The sequence below is a fragment of the Setaria italica genome, chromosome III (assembly GCF_000263155.2).
Source record: "Setaria italica strain Yugu1 chromosome III, Setaria_italica_v2.0, whole genome shotgun sequence".
Classification (NCBI taxonomy): Eukaryota; Viridiplantae; Streptophyta; class Magnoliopsida; order Poales; family Poaceae; genus Setaria; species Setaria italica.
The window spans coordinates 18740524-18755323 of NC_028452.1; the positions used below are offsets into that span (position 1 = coordinate 18740524).

The window sequence follows — 14800 nt, forward strand, 5'->3', positions numbered from 1 at the left end:
TTTCACTTCCAAAATACTCCCGATTTCGAATCCAAACTCATTTGATTCCTTAAACCAAAGTTGTAGCTGAATCATAGAGCTTCATCTTCTAGTTTCTCTCTATGGCCAAAAGATCAACCAGTCTCTCAATTTGTAGCTCCGATGTTCAGGCAAAACACTGCCATTCAGTGTTTAATGGCTTGCTCGAGTCAGTTTCGTCAGCTAAGGGTTCAAAACAGTTTGAACTTGCAAACTTTGAGCTCAATTAAAATACGATATAATTTGATTCTCTGCTCAATAACTCACCCATACTGACCACTAGATATCCAATCTCACTTTTTTTCCAAAAGTATCCAAAGTATAAATGTAAAATCTCTCAGAAATTTAGCTCAAAGTTGGTCACTTGGTTCAGTTTTCAGACTTGGATTTTTCTTCTTCTGAATTTGATAGACTTGACCTTGTTCAACACCTTTGACCCTGGATTTGAGACATTTCTGATGTCATTCTTGGTTCCAAACTTGATTCCATCATGTTATTCACTCTCCAAATTCTTTATTTAAATTTTTTCCCATTTTTTTCAAATTTGAATCTTTTATTTGAATTTTTGACCAAATTTGACCTTTTTCAATTGAGTTGACAAAAAATCATTTGATCTCTCTTTCAAGATCATCATTCAATTTATTTTCCTTAATGACATTTGATTAAGGGTTCCAAACATAGGGGTGTTATAATAATCGCATATGCCTTCATGTAAAATTCAACCTGAGTCAAAAGGTCTAAAGAAAGCTGGAACCAAAAAAAATTATTTTTACTTAATTTAGCTTGAGAATACATTATTTGCATCAAATTGTATACTTTATGTTTCTTTGTAGAATGCACGAGGGAGTTGTGAACATACCTACATTACAACATACCTTAATAATTATTCTAACCGATTACAAATGAAATTGTGGATCAAGAATATTTTCAAAAGTTATTTAATCCTAAAAAGTCATTGGTTTACTGATTTTTTAACTATGAAATATTTAAATACTATTTTCTAAATTTTTATTATCACCGCATGCATGTCACACGGGCACCTATGCTAATAAAGCAAGTTAGTAAAATGGGAACGTGTGCGTTGAAAGCACAAGCCTCTGCTTTTATTTGCGCATGCAAGAATAAGAATTATGTTGATCTCGCTATCTTTACATATTTTTAGGTACAAAGAGAATGACATTTGAACAGATGAAGTAATCAAAGAAGAACATTTGACAATATACCGATTCCTTCAATTGGAAATATAAGTCCATTAGAACATTGAAATGGTTTTCACGATCAGCCTTTAGCAATATCTGTAAAAAATATACTATATAAAATAGAAAGGGTTATACATTAGCCTGTTCTGCTGGACTTATAAGCCGGCTGAAAAGCCAGAAACAGCTGATTTGTTGTAAGAGAAAAATACTGTTCGATGGCTGATAAGTCGGCTGATAAACTGAAGCGAACAAGCTGGTTACGTAATTTTGTAACAAATCTAATAATGCCAATGGTGTGTTAATCTACTTTTTTAATGCTTATGGTTAAATGTAAAAATATTTTACTTAGGATAGCCCTAGATAGACTTGTATTTCTGTTCCGAGGAAGTAGTTGGAAAGGGGAGAAATAATCTGTTAAACAGGAGTACCAAACAAAGTATCATTTTTTTATTACAATTCTTTCTATCTCACATGTATACCCCTTTTCCCCTTAATATACATCATCTGGACATGTATATATATGATCTCTATAAATTACTTCTGAACATGATCAAAACCTGAAAAGAGAAACAACAATGCATAAAACAATCTCAAGCATGGTAACAAATAAAAGACGGGTTAAAATTACGGCCTGCAGAGAGCGGCTTCCAGTCCTTGACATGCCAACGCACTGCTCCACACGTCGTCACCGCCGGAGATGCCGCCGTGGAGGCTCATGGCGTCCTCGGGCAGCGGATCGAACGGCTCGTACTTGGCCTCCGGTTGCCACGTCGACGGCAGGATCAGATCGCCATCGTCTGTCGACAACCCCAGCGAGTCGTAGCAGCTCTGGTCCACGCTGAAGCCGAGCTCCGCAAGCACCTCCGTGCGCGCGTCGGGGCACTGCGGCGCGGCCGCTCCGGGATCCGCGCTCGCCGGCGTGGAGAGCTCGCCGAACGCGTCTTGCCTCGTGAAGGGATGGTGATCCGGCGGTGGCGGGACGTCGGGGCTCATGTCACTTGACGACCCTCTCAAGGCGTCGAGCGATTCCGGCAGGATGGCGCACGGCTCGACCGCCGGCGGCGGCTGATGGTTCAAGAACTTGGCGTACAACAACGCCAAGTCGATCGTGGACCCCTCAACCACGGCCGGCTTGTCGGCGGCGGCTTCCATCGGCTGGCACAGGCCGGCCGGGCTGCCGACCATGCCTTCCAGGAGCAGGTCCGGCCGCAGCGTGCCGGGGAACGACGACGACCGCTGGTAGTACGGCGCCGTCGCGCCACCAGCAGTACCGGTCGCGGCCGCGTCGACCGGCATGGCCCGCACCGGCTTTCCCCGGCGGTTCTTCCGGCAACCACCGCCGACAGGCACGTTGCGGAGGGAGCCGCCCTTGGTCCAGTAGCGGCGGCAGCCCTTGCAGAAGTACCTGGGCTGGCTGAGGCTGTAGTTGTTGTAGTAGCAGAACTTGGTGTTGGGCGAGTCGCAGCGCGGGCAGTTGGGCGCCACCTCCACGTTCGGCCGGTACCGCCGGTGGTCGAGCAGCGCCGCCGCCCGCCGCCCCGCTGCGTAGGGCGGCAGCACGTTGTCGTAGTGAGGAGACAACATCCGCGTAACGACGACGATGTCGCGGTGGTGCATACGGTGGGAGGATCTCGGAGCTCTCAAGAAGGCGCGATGATGAGGAGAGAGCTAGCAGCTTCATCTGCCAGAGGAGATCGAGTGTGGATGGGGCCGTATATATATGTGGGGGAGAGGGCAACAGGACGACGAGTGGTTTCCTTCATTTCTTTCTCCGGTTGGTGGCACGGTGGTACATGTGCATGCGCGAGCGGCGAGTCTGTGCTGCCTATCGCCACGGATGCGTCCAAGCTCTGTGTGGCTGTGGCTTGCAGATCGACATGAGTGAGAGTGAGTCCCTGTGCGGTGAAACGGAAAACTGGCAAATCAAAAGGTACCAGCCCCAACAACCAGTGTCTGTGCAGTCCCTTTAACGGCTACAGCGATGCTGATGGTGTCGCGTAATGGCGCCATGACGGCGTGACGCTAACAGCCATGCGAGAACAGTGCGTCCCATGGCCATTGATGGGAATGTAGAGAAAAACTTTCAGGTTAAAAGAGCGCCTGAGCAGCTGAGCTGGAGGTTTAAATTAGCGAGGAGAGCGCTAAGATCGACCGGCATCAGGTCACGATCGCAACTTCGCTAGGGTTTAATGCATGTCTCGCACGACTTTGGAGGAAGCCAAACACTCTACTAGATGTACACAATACGTGTGTGTGTGTCTATATCTATCTATCTATATATATATATATATATATATATATATATATATATATATATATATATATATATATATATATATATATGCAGATCATGGACACAGTACAAAGCTAGAGCTGTGTTTGCGCGATTGCTGGATTTGGCGCTGTTCATGTAAGGCTGTACTCCGAAAACGAAGCACTCGGCGCCATGGACACAAGGTGAACGCTGGGCGCGCGCTGTCGTCGCTCGATCGCTCGCCGGCCGCGGCCGGCATGAACTCGGCAGCCAGGTGCAGTATATAGCAGACTAGGAGGCCGTACGTCATCGTCGTCGTCGTGTGGTCCAGGCTCCTCATGTGGCGGCCTTACACGTGAGGTACGGGGACCCGGGACGAGCTCGGGAAGCAGATTCTCCGATCCTCGGGATCGCCGACGACGACGTACGTTCTCGTATCGGTGGGTGGTTCGTCGGCGTCGTCAAGCGTTGCGTTGTTCGTTCCGGCGTGCCAACTTGTGGCGTGATGCGTGTCTATGATGATGCACCCCACACGTTCACGCATCGGGACGCAACGCTTTTATAACCCGGCAGCCCGCGTCAGTCATTGCATTGGATCGGCCACACCTACAGATGCGTGCCCGATCTGGGCAAAACGACGCTGAGGGCGTCCATGAACTCGGAATGGGTACAAACAGCCATACAGGGCACTCTGCGTGTTCATGGATGTCCACACAGTCGCGTACCAAGGTCGTGTTCATATGTTGATCAGCCAACGCAAATGTATGTATGCCAAGATGATGGGTGTTCTGTTGTTCACGTAGTATCGGACACTGAATAAAAGTTTCCAAGATCGACCAATCATGCGATGCTGCAGGCCGATAATGCACGGCCGGACCCAGCGCCACCCACCAAGCAAGCAGGTGCAGTGCAGTGTGCAGGGTCTAGCTCGCTCACCCTCTCACGCGCAGGACATGCCAATACGCCAACCTGCTGCACAGGTGCGTGCTCGCAGCACGGCGCATCCGTCAAACAAACAAACCAACAAAACCACCGAAGCGCGCACCAGGACCGCCCCCCCGCGCCGCGCGCGCGTCAAATACCACCAGCTGCGCTGCGCCCGCCACGCCACACGGCCGGCCGGCACCGAGCCGCAGCACAACACAAATCAGCCGATCTCGACCGGTCGTCCACACGCCGACGCAGCAGCCTCGTCCTGCCTGCCTCCGTGCGCGCGGGGGCGGCCAATCAATAGCCCAGCACGGCGCGCTGTTGGCGCGCCCGCCCGTGTCCTAGCTGGCTCGCTCCTACGTACCGCCGCCCCGCCGCACGGCACGGCGGCCCATGCCATCGCCGCGCGCGCGACCTCTTTGTGATGACTCGCGAACGGCCGGGGCGAGCCTTGTTTGTCCCCCCCTCCCCGCGCCCGGCAGGTGGAGACGCGACGGGTCTCGATCGACCCACCGGTCGGCGACAGCGACGGCACGCTACGGCGACGGGCCGGGGTGGCCGGGCTCCTCCTCTCCGATCCGGATGGTGGGAATGATGAGCGCCCGCCCGCGGGGGTATTAACTCCGGGAGAGCGACCGGTGGCAACGGAATCACATGGGCAGGCGCTGGCTACCTACGTGACTACGTCGGCCATGGACGACCGTTCAACCGCTGCGCAGTTCGGGCAAGCCAACGACCGCCGGGCGGTGTTGACCCGGCTGTGCACGGGACGTTTTCGACCTCAAGGCTACGGTGTTCTCTTGCTCCGCGCTGATGCATGCACGTATGTCCACAACTAACACAAGTAAGTTCGTTGCTCTACACTGCTAGTACGTGGTACGCGTCAAATTCGCCACAGAATCATCAGCTCCACACATGCACATCGTTCGAAGTTGGATTGGGATCTGGCCACACCATGGTGACCCGACCCTCGTCCACGCCCCCGGGAGCCGGGACGGGACAAGTCGGCATCAAGGAGCCGAGGTAACGTGGGCCCGGTCCAGACGCCGATCCGTTTGCCGCGACCACGATTGGGATTGATGTAACAGAGATGGCCCTGGAGTTGGACTGTTCACCATGTGTGGGCCTGCTGTTTACTTGGGGACTGTTGCGGCAACCGGCAAGGGTGCCTCTCCCTGTTCCTGTTTGAAAAGGACTGTTGTTAGATGTATAAAAGCTGCATTCTCTCCAAAAAAAAATTGTCCATGTTGCGGCAAAGGTTCCTCTTTCTGCTCCTGTTTGAAAAGGACTGTTGTTAAATGTATAAAAGCTGCATTCTCTCCCAAAAAAAAACTTAATTGAAGCTGCATTCTCTCACCAGAAAAACTTGATTTAAGCTACATTGCGATCGTACAAATACTAACAAGAGCCTTTTTTGCGAGGAAACACTATCAAGAGCCTGCAGATAATGTAACTAGTACATATTTTAACTTTTGTATATGCCATCACTACATGCTAAGACAAAACACTTACAATATCCTGGAGATACATAGCAATGCTTTTCATTACCACTACTATAGGTTAATGCAGAATATCTTGTCACTATCTAAAGTACCACAATTTGCTTATGGTTCATTTTGCTGATGATTTAAATCATTCCGGTTGCCTCCTTTTCTATTGTTGTTAGTTCATATTATAATTTTATCCCCGCTAAAAACTAAAAATTTTATTCGGTGATATATATATATATATACTTGCCTCGTGGAGGTTTTCAGATAATTGTACTTGTAGGTTTGTTAGGATCTTTGCCATAGTGTTTCATTTAAAAAAACTCAATCCAATAAAGCTGTAATGTCAGGTAGAAGTATTTCGGATGAAACAAGTATGAGTAAAAATAATTGTCATGCAACAAAAACCTCACAAACATGAAAGAGAAGTGTAGGCAGGCCATGAGTACAAAATTGATGTTTCAACGATTCTGTCCTGACGCAGAACTGTTCATGTTCCGATGTGACAAGCTGTTGTCATGATTTGCCGAATGTACGCTGGTACGTATCTGGATCTTATTGTCTTATACGTACATACGTACGTACGTACATGCATGCATGCATACATACATACTGCATTTCACGTCACGATTGATGTTCCCGTGCTTGCGAATGCGGCGGGGAACAAATAAGTCAAGCACTCAAATTATTAGCGGCTCGGGGGTCTTGTTGGGTTCACATATATAACCCACATCAAATCATTGTTGCCAACATGTCGTCGGTTATACTTATATGTCATGATACTGTGCCATCCAAGTAAGTACTGGTACCTGCAGCTTCTAGTCTTCTCCAAGTGCTGAAACATGACGGTGTGAAATGCAGCAAACGATACATGTTTATGCATAAATCAGCAAAATTTCTGCATGTGCAGCAGTGCGCAACACTAATTTAAGCAAGGAAGAACAAATAATAGATCCAGATCCCAACGGACCAACGAGCAAGCTAGCCAGCTGATGGGGCGTTAACATTGGAAGAATCGCTACTGAACCATTGGACTGCATGCATGTGTGTTGGTTTCAGAAACCTGGAGAAAACGATTCCTCCACTTTTGCACATGTAGCCAACGGTGGCCTCATTGAGCCATAGTTTGTGATTCTGGCCTCATTGCACCTACGAGCTTCGATTCCTTTCAGGACCAAGGGGCTAAAATCTGGTTTCGCATATATGAGACATCGACAGGAAAAGCGGGAATTTTTCGTGGAACGAACAACATATGAACTTGCTACTGCAATCAAACCCTGCAAACACAGAATGACAGGACACGGGTCGTTACTCATTAGCCGAACACAGATTCATTACATCAAAACGGATACTGCTCATCTTGACGATTTCCAATTGAAGCTCGAATCAATCCGCACGGCGCCAAAGTAAAGCTGCCGACAGCTTAGTGCATGAAGGGCTCCCTCGCTGGATCGCTTAGCCTGCACGCCTCAGCTGATGTAGCCCGCTCTCGCTCGTAAATTAATGCCGCGAACAACCGGGGCAGCGGCCGGCCGGCCAATCGGTGCTCCGAGGAAGAGGCTGGACCCGGCAGCCGAGGACGGCGGTAAGGCGGGAGAATTGATCGAGCTCTAGCGGAGAAGCGGACCATCTGCACACGCGTTGGGCTTGGACACAGTGGCAGGTGCAGGACGACGGACGGCTATTACTCGGATTGCTGGAGAGAACACTCAACACTGCACGGCTACAGAGTACACTGACCAGAGAAGCCAACAGGCTGGCTGGTTCGCGATGATGAGCCACCAGGAGCTACGAAGGCGTAAAGAAGGCGACGGTGATCGTTGTCCAATTGCCAGAGTGCAGTGGGTGCTTCGGGTGGGATGATCCAACATTGCATGGAGATCTGGTATGGTATCATGCGCCCGGGGCAACGCGGATGCAGGAGGGCCGGGAGACCGTAGCATCTAGAGTTCTAGACTTGTCGTCATGGACCATGGACGTCATCCGCCATTGCCCACGTCTAGTACAATACACAGATCACTATTCACTAATGGATAGCAATTAAGCAAATAAAGGCTCCTTACTCTCCTAGCTACTATATGCGTGGTCAATATTCTACATACCCCTGGTCCGATTTGCTTGTCAGTTGGACGAGGACGTGGACTAGGCTACGAGTCATAGACCATGGACGCCAATTGCCCACATCTAGTACATCACACATGGATAGCAATTAAGCAAATAAAGGCTCCTTACTACCTAGCTAGCTAGTATATGTGTGGTCAACATTCTACATGCACCTGGTCGATTTGCTTGTCGGTTAGACGAATGGTCATCTCTACAAGATTAACAAAAAATTATGACAATAATCATGGCAATGAAGAAATTTTCTAATAATGAATCTATTCAAAGTATCCCTGTGCGGAAAAAAAATCTAAATACTCCACGTATCCACGATTGCTAAAGCCGATTATGCAAATGCTTCTATTAAGTAGTAGGGATACCTAATCTCCAGCTCACAGTGCACAAATAGGGGGATTTATGTAGAGGTTTGGCCTTCTCTTATGATGATAATCCCACGTCCTATATTTTTTGCCTTGATTATGCTCGGCATAGACAATTATAATAGGGGTGTGTGGGTGTGCTCGCCATTATAACGACTAGTGTTTTCCTAGAAGTTGAGGGTGCAAACGGAGTTGGGACAGCGAGCTATACTAGCCATAGATAATGCGTGTGATCATCTTGCCCATTTTATTAATATGATCAAAACTTGGCATTGGACGCTTGAGGAACTATGGTCATCTTGTCAAGCTTCACATAGATGTCAGATAATCATTATGAAAACCTTCATCAGAATAGCCCGTTCTCACTGCAAGGTCAGGTGATTAAACAAGTGGACAAGATTAAACAAGTGGACAAGTTCAGGAAACACTGTATTTGGCGAGGAGCTGACATTAATGCAAAGCAACCCTCAAAAGCAGCATGGCCGTAACAAAACCAAAATCTGAAGGTCTTGGAGTCCTAAACCTTATAACTCAAAATGAAGCCCTGTTGCTTAAGAATCTTCACAAATTCTACAACAAAGCTGATATACCTTGGGTTAAGCTTGTTTGGGAGAAGCATTATTCCAATGGCAAGGTGCTGGGTCTTGTTAAGAAGAGGTCCTTTTTGGTGGCGGGACATTCTCAAGTTATTAGACTCCTTCAAAGGAATGGCTTCAGTGGCAATACGTGATGACACCACTTGCCTGTTATGGGATGACCTTTGGGGTGGCCATGTCCCAAAGCATGCTTATCCAGATTTTTTCTCGTTTGCCAGAAACAAGAGCATCACCCTGAATTCAGCCAAGATAGCTTTTCAACAGTATTGGCTTTTACAAAGACTGAGGAAGCTTTTACAAAGACTGAGGAAGCTTTTCAGTTTCATAATTTATTTCATTTACCAATGACAGAGGAAGCTTTTCAACAGTATTTGTAGTTCCAGGATTCAATCTAATGGTTGGGAGTAAGCAATGAATGGTCATATATTAAATATATCTTCTTCTTTTGCCTCAACAAAAGCCTACAGAGTGCTTATGGGTCACTATGATACTCACCCTGTGTTCAAATGGCTGTGGAAGTCGTCATGCCAACTTAAGCATAAAGTGTTCTTCTGGCTTTTATTACATGACAGACTCAACATGCGAGGTATTTTGAGGAGAAAGAACATGGCTCTGCCCTCCAATGATTGTGTGCATTGTATGATCGATACTACAGAGACCCTTCAACTCCTCTTTCTAGAATGTGAGTTTGCACAAGACTGCTGGGCACTCATTCATTTGGTTGTTCCTTATCAGATTCTGACTAGCTTCAAGCAGCAATTGGCAGTACCATTTTACATGAAGGTCATCATACTCATGTGTTGGACAATCTGGTTATCTCGGAATGATTTCATCTTCAAAAGCATTGCTCCCAACCTTGAAAGAAGTAGAGTAATCTTGAGGAAGTTGTTTGATCTGATGTTGCATCGAGCAAAGAGAGTTTATTTTCCCCTTATACAATAATGGCTAGATAGCCTTATGTAGCTTTCCCTCCTCCCTCTCTTGTACATATTCTGTTCTTTTTTTGCACTTATATATATTTATAACTAGTAGAGGGAAACCCCTAATGTTTCTTAAAAAGTAGCCCATTGTCGGACATAAAGTGCCATGTTCTTGGAAAACTATTGTATCTTGTTCAAAAATGTAAAAGTAGGTACGTGATTTTTTCTTCTTCTTTTTTTTTAAAAAAATAGGGATACCTGATTTCTAGCTCATAGCCTGCACACTTTTGAATTACCCTACGTATTTTGCCTTTGATAATCCTCAAAGTATTACGACGGGTTCTATCTAACCTAATAATCTTACAAGTCTCGATAGGTCTTTATTATGGATATCTTGTGTCAGGTTTCATCCATCTTGTTTGGGCTTGAGATTAGATACAATCCCCAGCCTTCACCATGGCCTGGCTTATGTGTCATAGAGGTGTATCCTGTTCGGAGTCTTGAATGTAGTTTGGCTAGAGTCTCCTTGGACTCGGAGCCTGCTCTTTCAGAATCAGGAGAAACTCATCTCTTGTGTAGAGGATGGTTTCCGGAGGGGACAAGAAAGGCTTGTTTATCCATAGCGATTATTACTTTCCATATCCGTTCGGTCTACTAATTTTAAATGAAATTATAGCACATAAGAGTTTCTCGTGCTCCTTCCACGATCCGGTGTTGACTGGTCAAATACAGTATGTGCTCCTTCCACGACCCGATGTTGATTGGTCAAATACAGTGTGTGCTCCTTCCACGGTCCGGTGTTGACTGATCAAATACAGTCTGGTTCATTAGAAGGAGGATGTTGCTCAGTGGATTGAAAGCTCTCACCAGAGTAGTTTGTTAAGCTAATATAAAATTCAAAAATGCTATCAAACATGCTGATGGCGTCCACCAACACCATTACTGCCAAGGAAGATGACATGTCAGAAGCAAGGAACAAAGAAGGCTGTTTCCTCTCACTCTCACGGCATAAATGCGAGCGCAATTCCGACGAGGGTCACAGGGCGGACAGCGACGCGGCCTACATCGTCCTACGACACCCTTCCTTAACAAGCAACCGAGCATTCAAGCTGAGCTTCCGCAAACCGCCTAACAGACAATCATCAGCGCGCCGTCGATGGACGCTTCTTCCCTTAATCGTTCGTGCATGCACCAACAAACAATCAAAACGACCATTAACGCTTGGCGTGGACGACGACCTTTTTCCGCATGATGGCGACCTGGACAGTGTCCGTCCGTCCTAGACGACAGATCGAGCTTCGTCACGCTCGACTCGTAGCAGTGGGAGGGAGTGGCGTGCTACTCCACTATACCACCAGCTAGCAGGGCCGAGAGCCGAAGGCCCCAGGCTAGCGGATGCGATCGAGGAGAGGACCATGAATCCATGACTCCATGAGCATGTTGCGCGCACAATGCGCGAGTCCTAGGCGAATCGGCCGGCACGGTTGGTGTGGAGGCGGCCGTCGGGCGCGGCTAATGGCCGTGCCGGGGCCGGGGCCACGGGTAGGTGGTGGTGCTCCCGCGCGCGCGGTAGCGGGGGGCCACCGTTCTTGTGCGGCCGGCCGCCCGACCGGCCAGGGCATCGACGCACGCGCGACACGGCCATGTTGCTTCGCTCCACACGCTGGCGCGCGGCCGCGCGTCCGGTGGATGGCGGTATGGTGGGGATTCCCTGTACATGTCCGACGCTATGAGCCTGCTGCTGGTCCTGACTGCTGAGCATGGTGGCCGACGGCGCGACGGTTGGCACGCTTGCTTGGCTTGTTTGTACGCCGACTCTGCCGAGGTGACAGGTGAGTACGCAGGCTGTAGTTCCGTTTCGCCTTGAGCCTTGAAAGCAAGGCCGCGGCAATGTCGTACTCAAGCTTGCTTGTACGCCGACTCTGCCGAGGTGACAGGTGAGTACGCAGGCTGTAGTTCCGTTTCGCCTTGAGCCTTGAAAGCAAGGCCCCTGCAATGTCGTGCTGGGATGAGCATGGTCGTGGGCCGAGAGATCAGAGATGCAATCGCGAAAAGCACACCAGGCCGTCCTGATTCCTGAATCTCTCTTGGAGAGGAGAAATAGACAAATAGTAGTAACCCACACCGAGGAGATCAGCAGAGACGAGTACAAAATTCTCTGAAATTAGCAGATGTTCCATACCAATTGACTGGTCTCTTGGGCCGAACAAAATCTCTAGCCAAAACTTAACATCAGATCAAAACGGCTTCCACGGGAGGAGTAATATAGTGAGGCTGGAATCGCTACTGCACATCAATCTCCGTAGTATTGACGGTCACGAGAAGGTCCTCCTCCTGACGGGCGCTGCTTGCTATCGCGCCGGTACTCGTAATTGGGCGGGGGCTCGCGCCTGGCTTGGTGCCCGCCGTTGGCCCTGTCGGACGCGCCGCCGTCCCGTGCATAGGGATGGTACGGCCGATCGGGGAAGTGATCACCGCCACGGGGCGCCTTCCTTTGCTGGTACGCGCCGCCGTTGATGGGCTGCTGCGGGGGTCCCTTCCGTCCGCCGGATGAACTGTCCCTGCCGTGCGCTGAGGACGGCCTGAGACTTGGCGCTTCCCAGCGCTGATGATACCCACCAGTCTTCGGGGGTTCTTGCGCCTGATTCTGCCGACCGTGGCAGGAATCCTCCCTGCCGCGCGGTCGAGAGGACTGCCTGAAAGGAGGCGCTTCCCTGCGCTGGTGATACCCACCGTTGCCGTCGATGGGTTCTCGCTCCGGACTCTGCCGGTCATCGTCGGGCGAACCCCACCTGACGAACGACCCAGATAACGGATCGTAAGAAGAATAGCCCACCTTTGGCACCTCATGGTGACCCTGATGGGCCTGCTGCCTTTCCTGGCCTCGAAAACCCTGCGGCTGTTCCCGGCCGCGGCCCTGCTGCTTCTGAATTGGGCCCGGGTACTGGTGGTACCCGTGCTGCGGCCGCCGCTGCCGTCGCCGGTTCCTCGGAGGCGCGCCCGGCGGGCCATGCGTCCCCGGCGCGCGCCTCCCACCACCTTGTTCGTAATGCGGTGGGGAAGCGAGTTCCGAGCGCTCGTAGCGGCGCGGGCAACCGGAGCGGCGGTTCCCGCTCCGGGACGACCTGGCGTCGTCGTCGTAGTTGTCGACGCGACGCTGCTTGGAGATCGCGTCGTCGTCGCGGGGGTCGTAGGAGTACGGCCTCCGCCGGGACCTGTGGGAAGACGCCGTGCCGCTCGCCGACCGGGAGGGGCCGCGCGGCGCCGAGTTCTCGGGCGACGAGAGCCGCGCCGTGTCACCCAACGGCTCGCCTTGGCCGTTCGGCCGAACCGGGAGCGCGTGGGGCGCGTCCACGCTGGACGATGACCGCGCCGGCGCCGCGGCATTGGGAAGGCCAAACGGAGGCAGAGGCGGAGGCGGGGGCAGCTCCTCCTCGTCGTAGTCGTAGTCGTCTTCGTCGTCGAGAGAGGACAGTGGGGCCTCCAGGTCCAACACCGGCGACGGCGGATGCAGAGGATCGCGCGGCGATGGCTCGTGAGTCGGCGATGGCAGCGGATCGCGCGGCGAGGACTCAGGCACGGCCGCCGGCAGCGGATCGCGCGGCGAGGGCTCGGGCGACGGCGCTGGCAGCGGATCGCGCGGCGAGGGCTCGGGCGACGGCAGCGCATCGTGCTGTGGCGGGGGCAGCGTATCTAGCGGCGACGGGGGCAGCAGATCGCGCGGCGAGGGCTCGCGCATCGGCTCCGGTGCCCGGGCACCGGAGGCGTCGGCCGCTCCGTCATCTTCCTCCGGCGGAGTCGGCTCGTTGAGGTCGAAGTCGAAGGGCGGCCCGCGTTGAGCCATCTCGCCTCCCTGTTGCGGCGGCGGCGGCGGCGGCGGTGGCGCAGGAGGATCGATTGCAGTCCTAAACGCGCGAGGAACAGGACCTATTCTGGGATCGTGTAGGGTTTAGGCTTTGGACTTCATATTCACGCGCCGACTCCCCGATCCGGAAAGAAACATGACGAGGTTTCCCGAGCCGCGCATGAGCGGAAAGGCGACGCCAGGCTGCCGATTCGAGCCGGGATCGAGCACAGATCGCGTCCCTGATCCGAAGCGGATCTCTCCAGCTGTGACCAAATCATACAGGGAACACATGCTGCCTGTGACCAGACTCTGATCCGGGAGCAAACACAGGCGGTGACCAGGATCGAGTTGATCGAACACCTCGGTCATCTGCCAAAATCGCCGAATCAAACCCGAAAACATGAAGTTGGCCGCTTCCTATAGTTCGGCATGGGTTGGTTCCTGATACAAGGCGCTAAATTTTAACAGTGTCATATCGGATGTTCGGATGCTAATTAGGAGGACTAAACATGAGCTAATTATAAAACTAATTGCAGAACCCTGTGCTAATTCGCGAGACGAATCTATTAAGCTTAATTAATCCATCATTAGCAAATGGTTACTGTAGCACAACATTGTCAAATCATGGACTAATTAGGCTTAATAGATTCGTCTCGCGAATTATACTCCATCTTTGCAATTAGTTTTATAATTAGCCTATATTTAATACTCCTAATTAGCATCCAAACATCCGATGTGACAGGTGTTAAACTTTAACAGGGTGTTCCCAAACACCCCCTTACTTATTTTTAGCACCCGTCATATCAAATATTTAGATACTAATCAGGAGTATTAAATATAGACTATTTATAAAACCCATTACATAAGTGGAGGCTAAACGGCGAGACGATCTATTAAACCTAATTAGTCCATGATTTGACAATGTGTTGCTACAGTAAACATTTGCTAATGATGGATTAATTAGGCTTAATAGATTCATCTCACCGTTTAGCCTCCACTTATGTAATGGATTTTGTAAATAGTCTACATTTAATACTCCTGATTAGTATCTAAACACTCGATGTGACAC

General features: G+C 50.3%; 2 protein-coding genes across 2 annotated transcripts; both read right to left on the reverse strand.

Moving 5' to 3' along the window:
- Nucleotides 1-1629: 1629 nt before the first annotated feature.
- On the reverse strand, nucleotides 1630-2917 carry LOC101753898 (dof zinc finger protein DOF1.8). Its single transcript, XM_004961885.4, has one exon. It carries the CDS (start codon nucleotides 2832-2834, stop codon nucleotides 1842-1844), a length of 993 nt encoding a protein of 330 aa, XP_004961942.1. The 5' UTR covers nucleotides 2835-2917; the 3' UTR covers nucleotides 1630-1841.
- Nucleotides 2918-12177: 9260 nt separating this feature from the next.
- On the reverse strand, nucleotides 12178-13728 carry LOC101786173 (basic salivary proline-rich protein 2). The gene has a single exon (XM_004963683.1). The coding sequence runs from the start codon at nucleotides 13726-13728 to the stop codon at nucleotides 12178-12180; it is 1551 nt and encodes a 516-aa protein (XP_004963740.1).
- Nucleotides 13729-14800: the final 1072 nt, after the last annotated feature.